This window comes from Lampetra fluviatilis, chromosome 54 (assembly GCF_964198595.1).
Source record: "Lampetra fluviatilis chromosome 54, kcLamFluv1.1, whole genome shotgun sequence".
NCBI lineage: Eukaryota > Metazoa > Chordata > Hyperoartia > Petromyzontiformes > Petromyzontidae > Lampetra > Lampetra fluviatilis.
In genome coordinates, this window is record NC_136328.1 from 870,770 (window position 1) to 895,345 (window position 24,576).

The window sequence follows — 24,576 nt, forward strand, 5'->3', positions numbered from 1 at the left end:
TCTCGCCTGTTGGTGTTATCTGGTCCAGTTCCTTGCAAACGGTTTCTGTGTAGTGTTTGAACATCTTAAGAGCTGTTTTATTGCTCGATAAGGTAAAGCCAATTGTTGTATTTTGATACTGGCAAGAATGGTCCCGTGATAAAACGAACACGTGATTTGTGTACCCGTTGAGCCCTGTTGGGAATCCACCGCTTGAAGGGGCACACTCCCACGCCGTGCGTGTCACGGGGTTACTTGACCATATTTCACCACGACGGTCAGCGCTGGTTGGTGAAGGGCGCGGAGAGACGGCGAAGTCGCCACGAGGCGTCACACGGCCGGGGCTGAACCCCCGCGCCCCTTGGCTGCTGCGACGGACTCGCCGCACGCACCGCTGAACTTAGTTGGGATTTAATTTGACATTATTGAGCCCCCCCCATCCCGCTCTCCCACTCAAAAGTCATTTAATCTGCAGCCTATGAGGCTAGGCCCTGGGGCTCCCAACTGTGGGGGTATTCTCACCGCGATGAAAACAAAGTATTGATTCGGTGTGTAGGGGCTTTAATCCGCCGGGTTTTGGATGTCACCTTTTCATGACTCGACGATCGATGTCTCTTTGTGGTTGACCTACAGCCGGCCAAACTCACAGAAGCCTTCAAATACTTCGTCCAAGGAATGGGCTACAGTAAGTACACGGCTCGGAGAAGCCGCGTCCCGCTCGCTCGCACGCTGCCCATCGTCGTCGCTTGCGTTTCGCGGTCGCGTCTTCCGTTTAATTAACGGAATAGCCGTGGAGGCGTCGTCTTGTCGAAAGGCCCGATAATGGGTCGTGCCACTCCTGGCCATGTGGCGAGGGGGTGACAACCCCACCCTGATGAACAGGGGTCAGTAACCTGCTTCTCCCGAGCCCTGCACGTGTCTCGTCACGGGCTGCTTCGTGGCGTTATTTATCAAGGACCACCGTCTCGTGTTCACAGGCAAGGCAGCTCGTGAAATGTTTTGTGTTTTTACCGATTTTGAGAACAATGTCTCTTCACGTTATTTTGGTTGCCGGACCCCTGCCCACGCACGATGGTGCCGTCTCGGAGTGGAGACGTCGCCGCTTCCAGGCCTCTCTCCGGTTGGCCAGCGAGGCGGAACACGCGGAGGACCGATGGCCCTGCTGCCGCTGTGCACCGTCCGTCCTGTGCAGCTGGTCGAGCTCTCTAGTGGAATTTTTTCAATTCGTAACTTTTCGAATGGTTTATTAAGTACAGTCCCAAAGACGTCACACGTCAAGCGGCCAACAGCAAACTGCACAACGTTGTAAAAAATATTTTTATATAACAACACATTACTTTACTAGAAGGAGGGTTTTTACACGGAGCTTGGCAGAAAGCGACGATGGGAGCGGAATGTCTGAAGCGGAGCAGCGTGAGGAGAGAGACAGCAGGAGGAACGTTGTGACCGCCTACGGGGCGGCGTAGCGGTTCTACACGGGGGTGTGTTTTTATTTAGTGGTTCAATACGGGGGGGTGTTTTGATTTGGCGGTTAAACCGAACGCCGCCGCCTGTGTGATTATCGTCGTTGTCGTCGTTGTCGTCTGGGCCGCACGGCTTCGCAGTCGCCGAGTTTGGCATGGGCCGAGCGGCACACCCGGTGCCGGGCCCGCGAGCGTGACTGCTTCGCGCCGCTGCTTTTGCTCCCCGGCGCTCCGTGTACACCGTAGCCTCGCGCCGTAGCCAACTCCACAGCCAACTCCACTCGGTAAACGTCGGCAGCCAGCGAGACCGTCTCTCTGCCCCGACCAACGGTGGGCAGTGTTTATCCCTGAGGTGTACACTCCACATTACTGTGGCGGTGACTGCTTTATCCATGAGACAACATCCGTTCACTTCCCGCGAGGTGGTACTTGCTTCATTGATGCTGTAAGGGTAACGGGAGTCTCGACGCACACAAATTAAATCTCCGTGAACCTCTAACGCCGGCTGCCAGAAGTGCCGGTGTCAGACCACCGCTCCCAGCAATAAATAAAAAATTGTTATCCTGTCTGTGCTGCCAGATGACTGCTTAACATGTAACGCAATAGCAAAGTAAAACATCGCCTCGCGTTAGGGACAATTTGCCGTCGTCATCTTTGGAGCCGATTGGGCTTCCAGTGGTTTGATGCGGCAGCGTTTCAATTTTGAACACCAACTTAAGAGCCGCTGTCCTAAACAATTTGACAGGCAATGCCGGCTGTGTACGCGCGCACGCTCAAGTAATCGCCGCTCTTCTAGCCGCGTCCCGGCAACGGTGTCTCGGTGGACGCCACCGTTGTGCGGGAAGCCGTGCGCAACCGGTGGAGCCTTGAACAGAGCCGGCCTGCCGCCCGCCCGCTCGGCGGCCGTCCACCACCGCGCCCAGCCTGCAGCGAGCACGACGCCGCCTGCGCTTGCCGTGCCCCGCGATGCACCACGCTGCATGCGCGCTCGCGTACCCGTGTTCCCGCGTGTGCGCCGCCCGCATTCCCTCCACTCGTTCTGATCCTCCGTCCGTCGTGTCCCCTTGTTCCCACCCGTTCCGTCTCTCGCCCCGTGTCCTCCCTCCCCCCCTCCTCCGATTTCTCCTTTCGTCTCCTTCCCGCTCCCTCTCGTGCCCTCCCTCCTTCCCCCGCCCGCTCGCTCCCTCCCCACGCTCCCCGCCACCCGCCGCGCGCCTGCAGTGCCGTCGGCCATGCTGACGCGGCTCTCCCGGTCACGGACCGCCTCGCGGAGCTCCAGCATCTCGGGCGAAGACGGACGCACGCGTGCCCGCACGCGCACCAACTCCGAGTCCAAGGAGGGGCAGTACGCCGAGGTCTTCTGAGCTCGCTTGGCCTAACCCGGCCCGGCCCGACGACACGCTCTCGACCCGTCCTGCTCCCCGCCCGGCCCGGCCTGGCCCTGCTGTGCCCTGGCCTGGCCTGGCCTCCTTTGATCTGCACGTGGATACATCCGATCTGATATAGTTTAGTCTGACTTTGCCTATTTGTTTTATGGTGGGGCTGGACTGGTCTGGTCAGATTCGATCTGATGTGGCAGGATCTGTCCTGACCCCGACTGGACTGGTTGGGACTGGTCTAGCCACACTTGGTATGATTTTACCCTTTTTAGGCTGGTCTGATTCTGATGAGATCCTGTCTGGTGTGGCAAAATATGACCTCGCCTCACCTGGTCTGGTTTGATATCGTTTGGTCCTCCTGTCTGGGGCGTCCAGATCTGGTCTTTAAGTGGCTCCATTTTGTCTGATTCTGTGACCCAGTTGTACTCAGTCTGAATTGGCCATCTTCACAGGGCTGGCATTGTTCAGTTGAGTCCACCCTGGCCTGGTGTGGGCATCACCTGGAACATCTGCCTGGGTCTGGTTTGGGTGATTCTGATGATTGCTTGGTCTAATTATGCCTCGTTTAGTCTGGGCTGGCTCTGATCAATCTACTCTGGTCAGACCAATATTAGTTTATATTACACTAGCTAGGTCCTGGTCTGACCCACTTTAGTGTAGCCTGACCTCGCCTGGTTGGGTCTGGGCTGGTTTATTCCGGCCTGGTCTGCCCGAGTCTAGTGCGGTCGAGCTGCCTGCAGCCCGCCGGAGGCACCGCTAACCCGCCACCAACACCCCCCCCCCCCGCTCGCTATTGTTCTTTGCGACACGAGGAGGAGGCACGTCGTAGTGAAACCTGTGTGTGGCCCTAGCCCAGCGCGACGACGTTCTCCCGCATAACGTGGTGAACGTTCCCGTTCAGTGGGTGGGTCGGTCTCTCTCAAGACGTGGGGCTCGGAATGAATGACGCGGCGCAAACACCGGCCCCCAATGCAATCGACTCGTTAACCTCCGCCCCAATGTATCGACTCGCCAGTTCAGCACAGGCCATTTGGCCGCCCTCCACCGCCCCACCCCCCCCATTGCGTTTCCCATGCGCGCTCGTGTGGGATGGGAGCGACGCAAGTTTGCGTCTTTTGAGAAAGCGTCAGAATTCCGAGACACTGGGAGGGAAAGAGTCCGCGTTTTTGCAAGACCCGATTTAAATAAATGGAGGAAGCGTCTCCCCCTTTTTTATTTTCTTACAAAAGGCCAGTCTTACCCTAATAAAGGAAGGTGCTTTGTCCTGTACAGTAAATTGCGTTCCATACGTTGGGGATGCGCTGCCGATTTATAAACGACGCGGAAGGAATGCACGGACACGCAGGCTTTATTTGTTGTATGGAGCAGGAGCCGCTGCTGCTGTTGCCGGAATGAAGTTTTTGCTGCAAGTACATTATTTTTGTTTTCTTTCCCTGATTTTTGAATCGCATCGAGCGGGGGACGAACAAAAGCGGAGCTCTACGCCCGTCGCTGGCATTTTCCGGGCAAAACTGAACACTTCGTTCTGCCCATTGCCACATCTCTCTACAGTATATATATATTTTGGGCGAGTAGAAAAACATGAACAAGGACTTAAGATTTGTCAGTGTCCTTAACCGCAACACAGACTTTGGTGTTCATGATCTGGCTTCTAGAATTGCTTTTTAAGGCTCCACTTTGGGGGGCAAAGTGAGATGCAACAGATACACTGCCCGCCCGCCCACCCGCCCGGGGGCTGCTCGACAAGAACGATGCATCGCTGTGTCCGTAGCGGGGACCTCTCCAAGAGTCACGGCTAGAGGTTCTCCCGAGTTGTTCTAATCCGGTGGAGGGAACGTGGGACTCGTTCTAACTGTGCAGTATAGTCTTCCTGAAAGTATATACATATATAAATATTACAAATAATTACAATTAACCGCGGCCTCCTTAAAATCAATAATAAAGTAATTTTTTTTAACATTCTCGTTTCTTCGTAATGGCTTAAGTATTAAAAGAAAGATTTGTTTTGCAGCGAAAAATAGTTTTGTAGGGCTTAGGCATTAATGCATTTGTGTAACTTTGTGCCTGTTTTTGATGCAGATTTGTTGAAATAATCCGGTGTTTAAAAAAAAACCCTATCGGTTAATACCTGTATCACTGAAAATTACTGTAGTGTTTTTTTCAGAATAAAAAAATTAATGAACTGACTAATAAACACGGTGTGGCAAGTGCTTGTGTCAGAGGTCGGAGCGTCTGGTACCCAGCGAATCGAGCAAAGGGGGGCGGTGGAGGCTCCTCCCATCGGTGGCCTGAGCCAGCGGTGGAAATTCCACGTTCCCGGGAATCGACGAATCTCCATGGGGGACGACGACCACTTCCATTCCCACAAATTGCGACTCGCTGAGCGTCCGAGGCACAACTGGGTTAGTTTCGGCTTATTAATTTCAACTGGCATGGCGAGTGGGACGGAGGCCCTCATCCATCAGTGATCGACGCGATGGCCCAGCAGCAACACGCCCTTCTTCAGTCCCCCCCCCCCCCCCCCCGTGTGACCCGCCACAACGAGCACTCTCCCCGCGTCATCCTCCGGCTGCTGCTCCGGTCATTCTGTCACCGCCTCTCTCTCGCTCTCTCCGCGCGCTGCCTCTCATCACGGACTCGTTGCGTCTTTATCTATCCCCGGCGTCTGTCAACTCTTCTCGTAATTTGCCCAAAAAGTAGCAGAGCTTTCTATGGGATGTACGGCCCTTTAATATCCTGTTCTCGATTTGCAAATCGTCCAGTTCTGCACTTTATCTTCCTCTTCCATCCCTCCCCTCCACTTTCATGATCTCGAAGCGACGCTCTTTCACTGTCACTCATTCCGCAAGCCTGGCACGGCCTGCCCACTTCATCATCCCATCAATTCTGTGGCACCATTGTCAGCTCTGTCAAACGCCTTGAGTGTGAAGGTGCTCTATCAATTCGTCTTTCACTTGATCCGTGGATTTGCAGAGTGCATCTGTAGCATAGCATCTCGACAGTAATCATCTTTATAATATATTTTCCTCGAGTATAATCCCAATTGTGTTACGAATAAAATCAGTTTTTTTTTAATAGCAGCATCATTTATGCAACTGCCTGGCAATACGGAGGTGTGCATATATTAAGATGCTTTCAGCCTATTAATGTTGATACGTGTGGGAGGAAACCGGAGCACCTCGAGAAAACATGCGCGTGTGAGGGCACAACACTCGATCCCATACATAAGGGACCGAGTGGTGGGACTGCCTTGTGCTGGCGAGCCCAGAGTTGGCTCCTCCTCGACGCCCACGTGCGCGTGACGCAACAGCGGTGTGCGCTCCCCCAACCACGAGCAGCAGCGGAGCCACCAGATGCCACGAGGCAAAGCGGCCATTCGGATATTTCACAGAACAGGGGGAGATCAAACAAACTCCTCATTGAAGAACAGAGGGAGATCATACAAACTCCTCATTACAGAACAGGGGGAGATAATACAAACTTCACTCACTCTCACTGCAGGACTGGGAGAGATCATACAAACTCCACTCACTGCAGGACAGGGAGAGATCATACAAACTCCACTCACTCTCACTGCAGAACAGGGGGAGATCATACAAACTCCACTCACTCTCACTGCAGAACAGGGGGAGATCATACAAACTCCACTCTGTAGGACAGGGGGAGATCATACAAACTCCACTCACTCTCACTGCAGAACAGGGGGAGATCATACAAACTCCACTCACTGCAGGACAGGGAGAGATCATACAAACTCCACTCACTCTCACTGCAGAACAGGGGGAGATCATACAAACTCCACTCACTCTCACTGCAGAACAGGGGGAGATCATACAAACTCCACTCACTCTCACTGCAGAACAGGGGGAGATCATACAAACTCCACTCACTCTCACTGCAGAACAGGGGGAGATCATACACACTCCACTCAGTCTGTAGGACAGGGAGAGATCATACAAACTCCACTCACTCTCAGGGCAGAACAGGGGGAGATCATACAAACTCCACTCACTGCAGGACAGGGAGAGATCATACAAACTCCACTCACTCTCACTGCAGAACAGGGGGAGATCATACAAACTCCACTCACTCTCACTGCAGAACAGGGGGAGATCATACAAACTCCACTCACTCTCACTGCAGAACAGGGGGAGATCATACAAACTCCACTCACTCTCACTGCAGAACAGGGGGAGATCATACACACTCCACTCAGTCTGTAGGACAGGGAGAGATCATACAAACTCCACTCACTCTCAGGGCAGAACAGGGGGAGATCATACAAACTCCACTCACTCTCACTGCAGAACAGGGGGAGATCATACACACTCCACTCAGTCTCACTGCAGAACAGGGGGAGATCATACACACTCCACTCAGTCTGTAGGACAGGGAGAGATCATACAAACTCCACTCACTCTCAGGGCAGAACAGGGGGAGATCATACAAACTCCACTCACTCTCACTGCAGAACAGGGGGAGATCATACACACTCCACTCAGTCTGTAGGACAGGGAGAGATCATACAAACTCCACTCACTCTCAGGGCAGAACAGGGGGAGATCATACAAACTCCACTCACTCTGTAGGACAGGGGGAGATCATACAAACTCCACTCACTCTCAGGGCAGCACAGGAGGGGATCATACAAACTCCACTCACTCTCACTGCAGAACAAGGGGAGATCATACAAACTCCACTCTGTAGGACAGGGGGAGATCATACAAACTCCACTCACTCTCAGGGCAGAACAGGGGGAGATCATACAAACTCCACTCACTATCAGGGCAGAACAGGGGGAGATCATACAAACTCCACTCACTCACTGAAGGACAGGGGGGGATCCTACAAACTCCACTGAGAAAGGCGCCCGAGTCGGGAGTCGAACCCAGGCCTCTCCTCGTGGCTGCCGCGCTCGGGATGCGACGCTGAGCGACGGCGTCGCATTGGAAGATCAAACGCCGACAAGCATCGAGGATGTAAACATCGCTTTGTGTTTATTCTTTGTGCTTTCTGTTTGGTTTCAACAACCACATCACCCAACAACCACATCACCAAACGTCACGAACCACGTGGTTTCAACAACCGCGTTCACGACCCGACGTGTCAAAAAAGTGACCCGCAGGAAAGCAGGCCTGTGGTTGGATAAGTTAAATAAATATTACGTTAATAAGTTACGTGCTTCGAAATAAGTTATTGGTCATATAACCGAGAGCATATTATTAAATACATTACAACCATCACCTCCACATAGGCCAGAGTCACAACCTTAACGTTTACATAAGTTAGCAATAAATATTATAAAGTTACATCCGTTGACATGCACCGAGTGGACAAATAAGTTACAAACAGTAAAATAAATTAGAATCCGTGAACAAATAAGTTAAATAAGTTATTGACAGTACACTTGCATGTATTGTAATATATTACGTTTAGTGCATACTCCGTTCAACAATAGAAGGCGTTCTGGAGAATATCAGCCACCAATGACGAGCCGTGGCAGGATCAACCTGCACACTTGGTGTGTGGGACCAAGTTCACATCCCAGTCGTGATCGCTGTCACTGCATCGTCTCCCCGCATCCATACATTCCAGGGCAGATTGTTGAGGCCACGAATTTAACCAGGGAAGTACCGACTATGGAGATTTGTCTTCAAATTAATGCCAAACCAGGTTGCCGAATGACACTTTGCAGGTCATGCCAAATTATTTTCATTTTAGCCGCGTGCCAAATTGCATTTCCTTAATGGTCGGGGCAGAGTACGTAGAGAGAATGAATCTCTCTACGTACTCTGCCCCGACCATTCATTCAGCCAATGAAAGAGTGCGAGGCAACCGGAGCACTCGGGGGAAACCCCCCACGGGTGCAAAGGCGCAACACTCAATCCCAGTGAGAAGGGACGCGCGGAGAGAAAGTCGCCTGCACTTTGCTCTACGGGAAGGGAGTTTCACAACAACAACGTCTGTGTTTGATCCACCAACCCTCGCTGCTGCCTCCACGGGGCTGGATTCGAGGTAGAAGCCACGCGCACCCCGGCTACCTGTAAACCAAGCTGTCGCTTTACACACATTTTGGAAAGCAAAAACGAAACCATTTCATAACGACGCGAGTTTCCCTTTAAACAGATCCTGACGCGCCCAGAGGAGTTTAAGCATCGGCAGCGGGGATTAATAAAAGTTATAAATAAATAAATATTGACCTTGTAAACCTGCTCACACGAGACTACTCATCGATCCCTTGGTGTAAGAAGATGTTGAGACGTCTTGTGCGAGTTGAGTGCAGGAGGCGTCAGGAGGCATCAGGTGGCGAGCAAGTCCCACGATGGTGCCGCAAAGCCCGAGTCGTGACGTTGTTGACAAAAATGTCCAGATTTTGCTGCTATCTTCCACAAACTGGGAACTTCCCCCCCCCTTACCGCATACACGGCGCTCTGTCAACTCGTGAACACGGGCGTCTGGGATTACACCCCAACAACAACAACAACAGAGTACAACACGAGCTCCGACAGCGTGAAATAAGTCGACCACACGGTGGTGGCACGCTGACGGCCTCGACGCAGCTGACGCAAAAGCGAGATGCCAAAATGGCACAACATTTTGTGAAGTGGCACAGCCACCGAGAAGCGGAGAGTGCGGACACTCTCAGCCGTGACACAGCGGGCAGGCGGCGGCGGTGGCGGTGTCCAGCGGCTCACAGAGCCGGGACCCCCCCTCCCCATGCCACCTACCCCGCATCTCGGGTCGGGGTGGACAGACACTCAGCACCGAGGACGTCGTGCAAAAGCGTCGCCCCTCCCCGATGAGATTCAGTTATTCGATTGGAGGATCGATATCTTGTGTTTAAACGCTGGTGATCGTTAGCGGCCCCTCGTGTCTGCGTGGGGGTTCCCATCTCACGTCTCAAACCATCGCGGACAACAAAATACGAATTTGGAAGGGAAAAGAATATTGATTCTAAATCGCGAGATTCGGTGCATAGCGTATCGTGATGATTCGAAGCGGTGTACACGCCGACTTGTACTGTGTAGAGGATACCATCAGCTATCATGCTATCATCATACAATCACAGAGCCCCCAAATTGTTGATGTGTATACTCATTGACAGCGCCTCTCTGTTCTACTCAGATTGTGGCTGACATTCTATCTTAACAAATGCCAAAACACTTGGGGCACACTGCGAACATACCTCACGACATACGTCACACATACGCACTTTAACGAGTACACAATTGCTCTCATGATTGCTAACGCATTCGATTCTGCCAACACAACTTGAGATTTGGTCTCGGATCTAAAATTCGGTCCGAAAATTTCACGACGCCGCCCGCAGCGTCACCGCAAAGAATCCTGGGGGATGTACCGCCATGCATTGCGGCGCTGGTGCGGACGAGCACACGCAGACCGTGTTTGCCCAGTTACACGTGCAACGTTGGGCAAACATTGGCATGCGGTTGGAACCTTTGGACCAACGTTGGCCCAACGTTCAACGTTTACCGCGTGGCTTGGCTCAGTGTTAAAGTCCAGAGACGTTGGCCTTATCTGGTACTGCTTGATGCTGCCGATGCTCTTGCTGGTGCCGGAGTTGTCGATGTTGCATGACGCTGGCGCCGATGTTGCTCGTGTCGCTGGCGCCGATGTTACCGATGTCGTCGGTGCTGCCACGACGACCCCCGCGCCTCCTCCACCGCCCCCGTCTCCGTCAGTTGCCGCCACCGCTCAGGCTGGGCACGACGCAGGTGCAGCCCACGGCGATCTCCTCCCAGCGCTCCTCGTAGCGCGCGTGGCCCGCCTCGCACGAGCCCCGCTCGCGGTACATCACGCGCACGTGCGCCGTGACGGGCACGGACACGAGGCTGTGCGTCTCGCGGCCCGAGTGCGGCTCCACGCAGCCGGCGCACAGGCAGGCCGCCTCGGGCAGCACCTCGGGCACGCGGTCCGCCTTGCGGTTCAGCCTGCGGGGCACGCGGGGGGAGCACACCGGTTATCGTCAACGATGTGGTGATGATATTAATTCATTCTCGTTTGGTAGATTTGGTATCGGCACCGTCATTCAACAGCCAAATGGCATCGTGCACTTCCTTGGCTTGGAAATTCCTCCCCCCTCCTAACCCTCGAAGACAGCGGTGTAACCATCAACTCACTCACCAATTCACCTACTCACCCAGCTATTCAACCACCCACCTAGTCACCCACCCACCGGCTTACCACTCACTGGTCTAACTATCCACTGCATCAGAATATCATCAAGAGGCCAATACTGCACCACATCCACTGCACAAAGGGGTTGTGGCCATGCATCTAAAACGATTGACCATATAGTCAACCTTATAGAGATATACAAACAGACACACAGAGATACATATAGCCTAATAGAGTTAGATGCCTATATAGAAACATAGAGACCCATCGAGATACTGTGCAGAGTGATGCCTTAAAGACACGACATGATAATACCATTCTGGCCAAACTGGACCATCATCATCATCGGAGGAGGAGGAACACGACACGAACTCTCTCCTGAAGCCCTCTCGTCGTGGCCGGCAGGCGCCGACTTTGCCATTTAACTCCTGAACATTTCGCCACCATGCGCAAGAATAAACGTGTTTTTTTTTCCCTAGCGCAAAGCTAATATGTGAAATCCCATTCGAGTACTTTGCAGAGTGAATTTGGCAAGCAGGAAGGCAGCCACACCCGACGCCAACAATTGCCCGAGTTCTGTGGCCCTACATTTGGATGTTTTTCCCCCAACTCCTTTCCTGTGCGTGCGTGCGTGCGAAGTGGCATTTCAGCTCGCTCACCGGTAAGTCCACGGCGAGAGGGATCGCTCGCTCGTCAGAGCCTTCTGCCCGATGCCGTGGGTCCATCGCGGGCACGAGTGGCGGTGGCCGCCGCGCCCCGAGCCGGCGGCGGCGGCGGCCCGCGCCACCTCGAGCAGCCGCAAGCGCTCGGGCACCGCGTGCAGCCGCTTGACGAGCAGCTCGTCGGGCACCTCGGCGCGGCACCGCCCGTCGGCGAGCGGGGAGGCGGACGCGCGGGGCACGGCCCACGCGGCCACGCACAGCAGCAGCAGCAGAGACGCCGCCTGCACGCGGAGGAGGAGGAGGAGGGAGCGGGCAGCAGCAACGGTCAGTGGCGGTAAAGGCGCGGCCCTGCAATCGCTGGCTCGCGTCAACGCTGGCGGAAGGGCCTCCGCTTGCGCAGTACACAGAGAGAGAGAGAGCCGCTCTCGACTCTCTCGAGCATGATGTTAGCCATGGTCCGGAATCGAACTCAGATGGCTGGGCTCGTATAGCGTGGTCCCTCGAATGTGCCCGGTCAAAACCACATTCATATTCAGTCCCTTGTTTTATCATTACATGCCCAGGAAATCTAACTTTGCATTTCTCTAACTAGTATCGTTCATGTTCTTGTTGTGTACCCTGCTACCCTTAACACATCCATGTAACTCGCCATGTCTGTTCAAACGCAGCACGTGCCATGGGCATCATGGCACTTCTACTCTCGACGTCTCGTGCGAGGCTTGGCGTCTTGTCCATTGCTAGGCAACTGTGACAGCGACACAGACATCTGACACACCACGAATCATTTTGACCGGTGATGTTTCTGATCTAAAAGCAATGAGGCGGCCCCAAGTCGTTACAGACATTGCGGGGTGACGCCGCAGCTGCGGCTGCTTTGAGATGCATTGAGAGCGGGGCACAAAGCACAGCCAGCAACAGACAAACTCGGCCCGTCCCTCGGTAACCACGCCGTCGTCTGGCATGCCTCTCCTCTTGAAGGTCGCGGTGTTATGAGACGGACGCGTTGAGTGTTCACGTTCAAACCGCGTCTCATCTGCCCACGTTGTCTCTGGTATTTCTGAGTGCGAGTGAGTGTGTGAGTGAGTGGAGTGAGTGAGTGAGTGGAGTGAGTGAGTGAGTGCGTGAGTGAGTGTGTGAGTGAGTGAATGCGTGCGTGAGTGCGTGCGTGAGTGAGTGAGTGAGTGCGTGAGTGAGTGAATGCGTGCGTGAGTGAGTGCGTGAGTGAGCGAGAACTCACCATGAAGCAGGTTGGAGCAGCCATTGGAGTTCTGTTGTCGCAGTTTGTGTCGAGCGAGCTGCTCTTCAAGTCCCTCTTCGCAAGTGATCCTCGGGTTTGAGTGTCGACTGTGGGCTCGTCCTCGAACCTTTATAGCTCAAACAACACTTCCAGCGCTGTGGGCGGGACGAACGAGTCGATGATGACACGAGCGGCAGGTTGCGCCAGGCGGGTGATTTCCCACGCGCAAGAGCCCTGGGGCGGATGGAGTTGAGTGGCGCGGAGAAGAGCCGAGGGCGAAGGAGTTTGAGATTCGGGCAGTGCGCGATGGGTGATGGCGGCTCATCGCAGCCTCAGCCACGTGGAACCTACTGAGATAGTTGGCTCTTCAGCAAAGGGCACTCGGGTCGACAAAGGTCACGTGGCACGATGGACAGCACCGGCGATGTGCATCCGTGTCGCGTCTCATGACAGCCGATGAAGGTGCGCGATCAGTAGGCACGCGATGAGAAGGCACGCTACATGGTGTGCGCTCGTGACATTGGCGTGTTGCTTCTTGAGTGATAAGCTTGTTCGTTACGAGGGCAGTGCAACCTGCTGTGTGGTTCGCCTTCACCATTTCATTACCTTTCGATGTCGAACCCGGGCCGCCTTTGATAACAACAACAACGCAATGACATTTGTATCGATACAGTGGCGTCGAAATGCGACTGCGTCCCAAGTCGCTTGACAGACGCAGTGGCCGTGCTTGCTTAAAGACAGAGGCTGCTGTTAAAACAAAGGCAGAGGGTGGGGGGGGGGGCAGATTGGGGTTTTGAGTGTGGACGTTGAACAGGGGTAAGGCGGTCAACAGCACGGATGGCTGGGACAAGGAGTTTCAGTCGACGGCGAATTCCTGCAGACGATGATGGCGATAACGAGCCTTAGGCAGCGTTTCCCCGCTCAAAGAGCCAATGGAGCAGCGCTCAGCTCTGTTAGACACACCGAGTCGTCGGTGAAAACTCCACATTGCTGTGCCAGGGACCCAGGGTCTCTTCAGGAGACAACCACCACTCTTGACTTTTCAGAAAGTAGTACTCGATTGAACAACCATGGAGGATACTGGCATGGGTGAATGCTGGACTGGAGTTTGAATTTGTGACCTCTTGATGAGGGAGTTGGGTGTTGACCACAATGCAACCCAGACTGATATAACAACAAAAACGATGAAAATAATTAATCGTCAGCCCTTTTTCAATCCACTGCTGGATGAAGGCCTCCCCATGTCATATAAATCATGGGGATTGTCTGACCTTACTTCACCACGTTGCCCAGTGTGAGTAACAATGCCCTTGATTTTACCCACGAAAGCCTCGTCGAGTCTGAATAATCTTATTTTTCAAGAAGGGTTACCTCCATTGAGCCGTCTTTGCTCAATCTGATTGCGGGGTGTTTGCTTTGTGTGCCCTGCGTGCGAGGAGACCGGCAACCACGCGCACGTCGCCAACACTCGCGAGGGGCGACACGAGGGGCGACGCGGTGGGCGACACGAGGGGCGACACGAGGGGCGACACGAGGGGCGACGCGGTGGGCGACGCGGTGGGCGACACGAGGGGCGACACGAGGGGCGACACGAGGGGCGACGCGGTGGGCGACGCGGTGGGCGACGCGGTGGGCGACACGAGGGGCGACACGGTGGGCGACGCGGGGCAGTGCGGCGAGAGACGCACGGGAGGAAGCGGGGCCAGGGACAACGGCGCCCCCCACGTCGAGAGGGGAGCGAGGGAGCGGGGCCCAACGAGTCGCACGCGCGGCCTGGGACAGCAGCAGCAGCAACAGCAGCAGCAGCTGCAGCAGCAGCAACAACAGCAGCAGCAACAGCAGCAGCAGCAACAACAGCAGCAGCAGCAACTGCAGCAGCAGCAGCGAGGACCCTGCCGGGTGGTGCTCGTGGAGCGAGCGGCTCCCAACGTTCAATCCTCGACGTCTCGGCCACCGAGCGGCGTCCTCGGTGCGTGGGAGCAGTGTTGGCTCCTGTAGGCCCGCGGGAGATTCCACACGGATGGAAATGCGTCGCAGCAAATGGCCACGGATCCGGCGGTATGCAAAGATCATGCAAATAAAAAAACCCGGCACATCCCCGATGGACGCGAGCCAAGAGTTGAATGATCGTGGGTTTTAAACTTCCGTTATGACTTCGTCGTTTTAATACCCCCCCCCCCTCTTAATGCCCCGCCCCCCTCCACCTCTGAGTGGGAAGTGTGCCAAAGCCGGAACGGGTTTGAGGGCTGCTCGCTGCTCGTGCACCGCTCGTCGTGGGTGACGTCGCCAAGCTATTTTGTCCGTGCTCGTTCCCGCCCTTGGGCAGAAATTGGTCGCTCGACGCGTAATGAAAAATAAATATAAAACCCTCCCTGTCGCTTTGTAGGCCCGCCACACTTTGTATCGCCCCGGATATGAACGATTTCACGATTGATTCCAATTGTGATATTGGCGCCACATCACGTGACGATGTTCCCATTCGCATCTCTCGCAGCGCAGCGCGCCGCACGGACGGACGCCCAAGCGAGTGGACATCGCAGAAGCACGTCTGAGATGCCTGCATGTGACGTCTTTGTCCACAGAGTACGCAGAGGGCGGCGCTTTTCCAGCTGCCCTGCTAGACGGGGCCACGTTCGTTACATGGAAATCAGACCGAGACTTTTTTTTTAAATGTCAACACGCGGAATTTAACCAAATTAATTGCCAAATCGACTTTTCACGTGCATTTTTGTGCAGGCGTCGTATGAAGCCTCATCAGTGCAGCCGTCAAAGTTCGCTGCTGACATCCGCCTCGGGAAGCCCCATACATGGACAGGACACCGGAGCAAAGCGGCACGAACTCTCTCCTCTCCTGAAGCCCTCTCGCGGCCAGATTACATCGCCAATACCGTTCAGCCCTGAGCATATTGCTACGCGCAAGACGATTAAAAAACATCTCCACAAACGGAGCGACGATTGCCAGCTGGAATCAAATAGATTAAACAGCGCAGCGATGTGCATTGCGTGTACAAAATACCCTCAGCCTTGTCCAGACCTCCAGCTCAACAGAACTGCGGGCGTGGCCTTTCTTTGTTATTGACACCAACGACTCACAGAGTTGACAACGTGCGGTCATCTCGGCAGGCAGCGGTGGAACCGACGCATTCTTTCATAACCCGTGACCTTAGAAGGGGAGATGATTTAGCAGGCGACGTTTCGCACAATGCCCCTTCTTCATGGCACTACAAGGACCGCAGAGTGATTTCATTGCCTAGCTTTGCACGTTTCTGTTATGATGTGTTTCCCTCAGTTATCGATTTAATGTTTCATTCAGATATATAATACAATGTGAATGATATTGACCAAATATACCAATGCTGAAACAATACAATACCTACAATGCAATACTGCTATTCTTTCTGAACGATATACTGCAGATCAGAGTGTGTTTAAAGGGGCCCCTCTGGAGTTGCAGAGATCCTGGACAAATAATATCCCTCCCTCGCCTAAACGCGCTGCTTGGGTAGGAAGGGCACAGCGATTATGATGCCACGGTGGCTAGGAGACGTTAACTACCTCGCCCGGCATACAGGAGGTTGTGGGTTAGATCCCAACCCTGACACCTGTTGTATATTTGGAGTTTGCGTGTCTCTCTCCCTGTGGTCGCATGGATTACTCCCCGAGTCCTCCGGTTTTAGTATTTGGCTGCTCTACATTTCCACGTGATGAGTTATCTATCATTTGTGGCCAGGTCGTTCCTGACACAAAGCCACCTGTTAACGTGAAAGAATAAACACAGTTTAGATTTACCTTTACCTGCCTTGAGCCCCCCCCCCCCTCTCTCCCCCAGCTGTGAGCCCCCCCCTCTCTCCCCCAGCTGTGAGCCCCCCCTCTCTCCCCCAGCTGTGAGCCCCCCCTCTCTCCCCCAGCTGTGAGCCCCCCCCTCTCTCCCCCAGCTGTGAGCCCCCCCTCTCTCCCCCAGCTGTGAGCCCCCCCCTCTCTCCCCCAGCTGTGAGCCCCCCCTCTCTCCCCCAGCTGTGAGCCCCCCCCTCTCTCCCCCAGCTGTGAGCCCCCCCTCTCTCCCCCAGCTGTGAGCCCCCCTCTCTCCCCCAGCTGTGAGCCCCCCCTCTCTCCCCCAGCTGTGAGCCCCCCCCCCTCTCTCCCCCAGCTGTGAGCCCCCACTCTCTCCCCCAGCTGTGAGCCCCCCCCTCTCTCCCCCAGCTGTGAGCCCCCCCCCTCTCTCCCCCAGCTGTGAGCCCCCCTCTCTCCCCCAGCTGTGAGCCCCCCTCTCTCCCCCAGCTGTGAGCCCCCCCTCTCTCCCCCAGCTGTGAGCCCCCCCCCTCTCTCCCCCAGCTGTGAGCCCCCCCTCTCTCTCTCTCCCCCAGCTGTGAGCCCCCCCCCATCTCTCCCCCAGCTGTGAGCCCCCCCCTCTCTCCCCAGCTGTGAGCCCCCCCTCTCTCCCCCAGCTGTGAGCCCCCCCCCCCTCTCTCCCCCAGCTGTGAGCCCCCCCTCTCTCCCCCAGCTGTGAGCCCCCCCCCCTCTCTCCCCCAGCTGTGAGCCCCCCCCTCTCTCCCCCAGCTGTGAGCCCCCCCTCTCTCCCCCAGCTGTGAGCCCCCCCTCTCTCCCCCAGCTGTGAGCCCCCCCCCTCTCTCCCCCAGCTGTGAGCCCCCCTCTCTCCCCCAGCTGTGAGCCCCCCCCCCTCTCTCCCCCAGCTGTGAGCCCCCACTCTCTCTCCCCCAGCTGTGAGCCCCCTCTCTCTCCCCCAGCTGTGAGCCCCCCCTCTCTCTCCCCCAGCTGTGAGCCCCCCCCCCTCTCTCCCCCAGCTGTGAGCCCCCCCTCTCTCCCCCAGCTGTGAGCCCCCCCTCTCTCCCCCAGCTGTGAGCCCCCCCTCTCTCCCCCAGCTGTGAGCCCCCCCCTCTCTCCCCCAGCTGTGAGCCCCCCCCCTCTCTCTCCCCCAGCTGTGAGCCCCCCCCCTCTCTCTCCCCCAGCTGTGAGCCCCCCCTCTCTCTCCCCCAGCTGTGAGCCCCCCCTCTCTCCCCCAGCTGTGAGCCCCCCCTCTCTCCCCCAGCTGTGAGCCCCCCCTCTCTCTCTCTCCCCCAGCTGTGAGCCCCCCTCTCTCCCCCAGCTGTGAGCCCCCCCTCTCTCCCCCAGCTGTGAGCCCCCCCTCTCTCTCTCTCCCCCAGCTGTGAGCCCCCCCCTCTCTCCCCCAGCTGTGAGCCCCCTCCTCTCTCCCCCAGCTGTGAGCCCCCCCTCTCTCCCCCAGCTGTGAGCCCCCCTTCTCTCTCTCTCCCCCAGCTGTGAGCCCCCCCCTCTCTCCCCCAGCTGTGAGCCCCCCCTCTCTCCCCAGCTGTGAGCCCCCCCTCTCTCCCCCAGCTGTGAGCCCCCCCTCTCTCCCCCAGTCTTACTGAGAGGTTATGTGACTGAGAGGTTCTGTTACTGAGAGGGAATCTTAATGAGAGGTTCTCTGAGAGGTTCTCTTACGGGTCGTGGAGGAGCCTCCAGCGAGGCTCGCCACATTCCGCCGTGCGGCGATTCCCACCCCGCAGGCTCCAGCTGCCGCCCTGCCTGCAAAATCCCGCCACGATGCTCACACGTTTCTCGACAAATTTGACTAAAGCGTGTTTTGTTTCCCCCGTTACCGCCGCAACGACCCCTTGGATGCAGCCCCCGGGTCTGGGAGGCCTGGCGTAATGTCCTGGGTATAACAATCATAAATGCCACAATTTATAAACTTGGAACGCGGCGCCGCGCTCACTATTCGCTCGCTCTTGAAGACAGAAGATGACTCGCGAGGCGCAAGAAGGCAGCAGTCACGTGGGGAGCCGGTGCCAACAATTGCCCAAGCTCTGCGGTCCTCTATATATTCGGGTGTGATCGGCCAGTTCTGTTTTTTTTATATATATGATAGAAAGTCAGAGAACCCAGAAGAAATCCATGCAAAACAGGGGGCGAACGTAAAAAAACTCCACATGGAAAGTCGCACGAGTTGAGAATCGAACCCAGGCTCCTTTTTGCTGTGGGTCACAATGGTGTTGCAACATTTTGTTCACTGCTAGTTGATTTTTTTCACGAATTTGTGGCACCCTTTGGGCTGATCGGAGGGCCCCTGCACTTTGGCATAGTTTACCCTGGGTCACGATTGCCTGCAGACACTCCTGCCTCCTTACATTCCGAGAGGCACGCTGACGACGTTCTCGACGGCCCCTCTCTGTGCCAAAAAAATAATTTGAATGCGAACACCAAATGTTTCTCGAGGATGTTGACCGTTCTTAAAAAGTCCCCGACTATACTTAACTCTTTTTTTAAGCAGTTAGCCGGCAGGCACGGGGAGGACGATGTCTGTGCCAGGAAGTAAAGTATGAACTGTAAACTGCGATTATTTCTATTTTCTGCCTCCCTAATGAAGCCGTTGCTAAATATACCCTGCAGCTGACTGGCTACGCTTCAAGTAAAAGTAAAATTTGGCTTTTCCCCCACTTTTTTTAGAACACGACTCTGTAAACGTAAACGTTGCCTTTGCAGTGTCGTCACCACTTTACGGTCTAACTGCTAAATTTAGATGTTGTTTACGTCGCTTGTAATTGTTGAATTTGTCATGTAACACACACACACAGGTAACGCGTACGCAGAGGCGGTATGTGTCTCAAGGCGCCAGTGATGCCTAGACCCCGACCGCCACATGCTGCCGGGATTCTGAAAGGGCTCCCACTCCGTTGTTGTACCTGCTCGATGTTGCCGGCCAGAGCTGAATCCAGGGAATGATCTGGCCACTCATCAGCAGGTTGGTTCACCTTGCTCATTTTGCTCATTTCCAAATGAAACCAAATCACATCTTACTTGCTCCTGTAACTCACGTTTCGCTTTTTTTCTCTGGTGCCGCTTGCTGCGACGTGTGCGCAGGCTTTTTCAACTCGCCTGCGTTTATGTCACTGTTCGACTGCAGTCTGATGAAGCTATTCGGGAGATCTTTGCTCGACTCGAACATAGGGCTTGCTAGCGCCTGCACCGAACGTTTTCCTGGCGCCTCTTGCTCTCGTATTACATTTGCACTCTCTTCTTGATTCGCATGCGTTTCGCTTACGACCAGTGAATGCCGTGTTTGATTAGTTGTGCGATATTCCCGAAGGGTCCCACAACTCGTCCTCTGCAGTGCCGGCGTCTTTGTCGCTGTTGGTGTGCTCACGCACCACGGATCTCCCTTGCAAAATCGTGGGGCAGCTTGCTCAACGGGATCATCCCGTGTAACGAATACCATAAACTCCCTCGTTCGGCACGAATCACCCTCCAATTACACTCCACCTCTCCGGCCTTTCTGTGTGCTGGGAAGAAGAAGAGCCTTTGCCCAAACACGTCGCCTGTTGTCTAGCACGAGCATGTTGCCCGTCCTAGGACGTGTGTATCGCAGTAAATGTGAAACTTGCAAGCGAAGAGCAGACCGCGGCGTGATATTCATTGCATCAATTCGTGTGCAATTTGTAAGGCCGCGGTGACACAGACTTATTTCATGTATAAAGGTTATAATCACTTGTTCATCACGACGTCCTTTTTACTTGGATGTCTCAACAGCGTGACGGAGATCGCGTGATGTGAGGGCTCTGCCTTTGAAGTGAGGGTTGTGAGTTGACGCCGAGGAGGGGGGAGGAGGCGCCCCCCCCCCCCATGTGGAGTGACGTCACCCACTAATTATTATGAATGGGGGGGGGGGTCCATTCAGAGGACGTCACCTCTTCATGATTATTAATTAGGGGGGCTGTTCGATGTGGCGTGACGTCACTTGCTCATGATTATTAATGGAGGGGGGGATGTTCGATTCGGAGTGACGTCACCTGCTGAAGAGGGGGGTTCTCTATGCGGAGTGACGTCACCCGCTCATGATTATTAATGAGAGGGGATGCATGTGGAGGACGTCACCTGTTCATGAGTTTTAATGAGGGGGGCTGGCCGACGTGCAGTGACGTCACGCGCGGGACACATAGACATTATCGGCTCATTACAGTAGTCAACGTTATTGTTGACGCCCACTTTGTTTACTGAAGGGATGTGTTCAGGTGTCCTCCCAAGGGGGCTTGACCTGCGCTGAAGGCCGGGCCCGCTGGCCGTCAGCGGAGTGCCTCCACGTGCACCGAGCTCCAAGCTCTGGGATCCTTTGTTTGTTTTCTCGACGCGATTGTTGAGTCAATATCAGCCGATTCCGATTCTAAACACGAGATGTGGTCGTACGTGGCTACGTGCTTGAAATATATCGGTGATTTGTTTAATTTGCAGTACGTGGAAAAAAAAGTCAAATTGTGCAGAAACATGCGCTTCGTGAATATTATTATATTGGGCGCAAGCTTGTTCCGAGGTAAACCGCCTCCCTTTGGCAATGGTGGATGCAGGCCTCTCCCGTGCTGTGTTGGTGACGATTTGTCCATAGCTCACAACGCCGGTGACAGCGCGGGTTTGTGAATGGGGCCCTGAACCACTGCACAGTTCACTCGCCGCTGATGTTCGCTGTGGCCAGGACTCAAACGCAGGTTGCCAGGCTCCTCATATAGACGCAGCGCACTAACCACTGCATCACCGCTCCACCCTAGCTGCACCATCAACCCCTTTACAAATCGGCTAAGTGGTAATAATGCTGACCCTATATCAATCCACTGGTGGACGAAGGCCTCCCCAGACCTCCGCCATCTCTCACAATCCATCCGCACGAACTGAGCTCATCGCTCCATCTCCTCTCTCGCACGCGCCACATCTCTTCGCTGCCACGCGGCTTCTCCCAGCGCCGCGTGTCCTGCCCAAGCCACTTCTCTTCGTCCTCACGGCTCGGAGGATGTCCATCGTCAGCTGCGTATTTTCTACAATCCACGCGCTCGTCTTTCTGCCGCGCAATGTAATTGCAAGCAAGCCGCCATGCCCCATGCTTCTTCTTTCGTGACCTTTGGGGTATCCATCCAAGCTGTTGTTCTCGCCATTTGTTCGCTACTTCTGTGCCCCCCCCTATTGAATTGTTTCAATCCGAGTGTACCCCCCCCCCCCACATACACACACACATAGCCTGACCCCCAAAGTGGCTCTGAGAACTACAGTAAATGTAATGAATAATGAACATCGCTAGTTTAACATATTGTCCACTTTGTGAGGTGTCCGATGAACTCGTCAGTGACGCGCAAGCGAACACAAATTCAACGGACTCTGCATGCGTGACGTCATTTGTCCGTGCTCGTTGTTTGCCATCAATGTGTCTAGAACGGTGTTTAACATCGCTCAAGCTTATACCAGATGGATTCACATTGTTTAGTCGTTATTTGACATTGTCAGATTCGTGCATGGTGATTGTCCACCAACGACTCTGGTGTGCGATGTAACTTCACATGTTTGTAGATCACATTCTTAGGTTTTTTCGGTAAAGTACGTAGGAAAAAAAATAAAATTAATAAAAGCAAAATAAAAATAAAATAAAAATCACGACGTTCCGGAGGCAACACAAGCTTCCGTCTTCAGGTGGAACCGTCACAGCACGATAGCTGTATCAAGTGAAATAATTTTATTTTTTTTACCTACGTGACTTTACCGAAAAAACCTAAGAATATGAATCCTTGCAGTCACGAAAGCTTCAAATCTAGAATTTGTAGATCACCTCGCGTCTCCCCCGGGGACATCGCCACGTAACCGCCAGCGGTCTGCAGCGCACCCAGAGAATCACCGCATGGAATCATTGCGGCGCTGCGCTACATCCAAGTATCAATCACACCAGGCACCTCAAATAGCAAAGTGAGAAAAGTGCGTCTCGTCTCGAGCAAGTGTGTGTGTCTTCTTGGTTCTTTCGGTAAAGTCACGTAGAATGGAAATAATAAAATAATAAAAATAAAACATAATAAAATAATTCTCACGACGTTTCGGCCACAACGCAAGCAGCCGTCCGCAGGTGAAGAACAGGTCTGTCGGAACAGGTCTGTCGAAAAGACACTCGTTGCGATTGGAGGGTGTCAACTTATGTCCCAAACGTCAGAGGCTGCAAATTGTATCGCGAAAATCCCACTGACGCGGAGCGACTCATTTGCGACAAAGCTCACGCCCGGGGCACGCTGACGTAGAACATGCCAATCACGTGGAGAAGAAGCGGCACTTTAAAATAAGAAGTTTTACCCGTGATTGCCAAACTCTGCATTCTGGATTTGAAAACCAAAACAAGTTTTGTGGTTTAGTCCCAACCCACCACCCCCTCGCTTAAAGCACATTTGGTTATACAACATTGTGCGTTTAATATCAAAGCGTCTGTGGATTCAAATGGGGAAAACAACTTTACCGAATATGTGCCATCGGGGCCGTACATAAATGACGTCACGCGATTTTGGACGATTTTTGACTCCCCCCCCCCCATCGTCACACGGCGTCACAAAAAGTCAGACCCCCCCTCAAATATGACGTCACAAAGCTCTGCCCCCCCCCCAAATAAAACATGCTTCAAATCGCTTTAAACTATTGTCATTGTAGTGCGTATTTAATGTGGCGCTGCACTCTGATGTTGTAGGAAAAAACATTTATTTAAAAGTCTATTTAATTAAGTAGAACGTGTTGACTATTTATTTAAAGTTGCACATTTTGATGTGACGTCACATTTCTCACCCCCACCCCCTCGTCACACATCGTTACAAATGTCTGACCCCCCCCCCCCCCCAGGTGCGTGACGTCATTTATGGACGGCCCCATATTGCTGTGCAGAGGCTATTCCATTCGATGAATAATCGCTGTTGGATCTATCAATCACGTTGAGACGACTCAGACTCAGCGGCGTCACTCGGGTTGGCGTCACCCCTCATGGACCTCCGCCCGTACCAAACCACACAGAATCCTTAGTCATGTTTGTTGTGATAATGTTACTCGTAAATCGTAATTCACGTATATCACTGAATGTAATGGCAATAGTCGTGACGTAAACAACTAGCAAAATTAAAATTACACCTTTAAATTACAACATTTCCTTTAATTATTACTTCGTTCTCAAAAAAGGTATTGATATAGGTTCACTAATACTAATTACCAAATTGTTGTAGCTAAAACACCAGAAAATCTTACAAAACCAGCGACTAAAAAAACTCGAGCAGCAACGTAAACAACAGCGCGTGCTGGCGGCGCGTGCAGACGAGACCACGTGACTCGAAGCGTCACTGGAGTTGGGTAACGACGACGGCTCTGAGCGGAGCGCAATTGGAAGGTTCTAAAAGTAAATTAGCGCAGAATTTTAGCCTTGTAGGTATGTTGATACAGTACATGTAAGCTGGGCTTACGAAAAAAATTTGGTTGTTGTTATAACTAACTCCAGGGATTTTTTTTAATAAAAAAAATTTCTGCTGAAACTGCACAAAAATTGTATAGACAGTAATTTTGGTGTCCCCCCCCCCTCTGATGGTGTCACCCCTCTGATGGTGTCACCCCTCTGATGGTGTCACCCCCTCTGATGGTGTCACCCCTCTGATGGTGTCACCCCTCTGATGGTGTCACCCCCTCTGATGGTGTCACCCCTCTGATGGTGTCACCCCTCTGATGGTGTCACCCTCTGATGGTGTCAACCCCTCTGATGGTGTCACCCCTCTGATGGTGTCACCCCTCTGATGGTGTCACCCCTCTGATGGTGTCAACCCCTCTGATGGTGTCACCCCTCTGATGGTGTCACCCCTCTGATGGTGTCACCCTCTGATGGTGTCAACCCCTCTGATGGTGTCACCCTCTGATGGTGTCACCCTCTGATGGTG

The 24,576-nt window shown here is 53.9% G+C and overlaps 2 protein-coding genes and 1 long non-coding RNA gene across 6 annotated transcripts in view; 2 read left to right on the forward strand and 1 right to left on the reverse strand.

The window, feature by feature from the left end:
• LOC144949566 (protein NDRG3-like) overlaps nucleotides 1-5,015 on the forward strand; it is a 51,214-nt gene extending 46,199 nt beyond the window's left edge. For all 4 annotated transcript variants that reach the window (XM_078879506.1, XM_078879509.1, XM_078879508.1 and 1 more), the window contains exons 15-16: nucleotides 613-664; nucleotides 2,664-5,015. In XM_078879506.1, coding sequence (XP_078735632.1) covers nucleotides 613-664; nucleotides 2,664-2,806 — 195 coding nt within the window. In that variant the 3' untranslated portion in view covers nucleotides 2,807-5,015. The remainder of the gene's footprint in view (nucleotides 1-612; nucleotides 665-2,663) is intronic.
• LOC144949574 (uncharacterized) overlaps nucleotides 1-24,576 on the forward strand; it is a 207,398-nt gene that overhangs the window by 145,191 nt on the left and 37,631 nt on the right. The gene's annotated exons all lie outside the window — the stretch shown is intronic.
• LOC144949567 (interleukin-17D-like) lies at nucleotides 9,585-15,246 on the reverse strand. The gene is made up of 3 exons (XM_078879510.1): nucleotides 12,860-15,246; nucleotides 11,620-11,903; nucleotides 9,585-10,773 (listed from the first exon to the last, which is right to left on the reverse strand). The coding sequence occupies exons 1-3, from the start codon at nucleotides 12,881-12,883 to the stop codon at nucleotides 10,521-10,523; spliced, it is 561 nt and encodes a 186-aa protein (XP_078735636.1). The 5' UTR covers nucleotides 12,884-15,246; the 3' UTR covers nucleotides 9,585-10,520.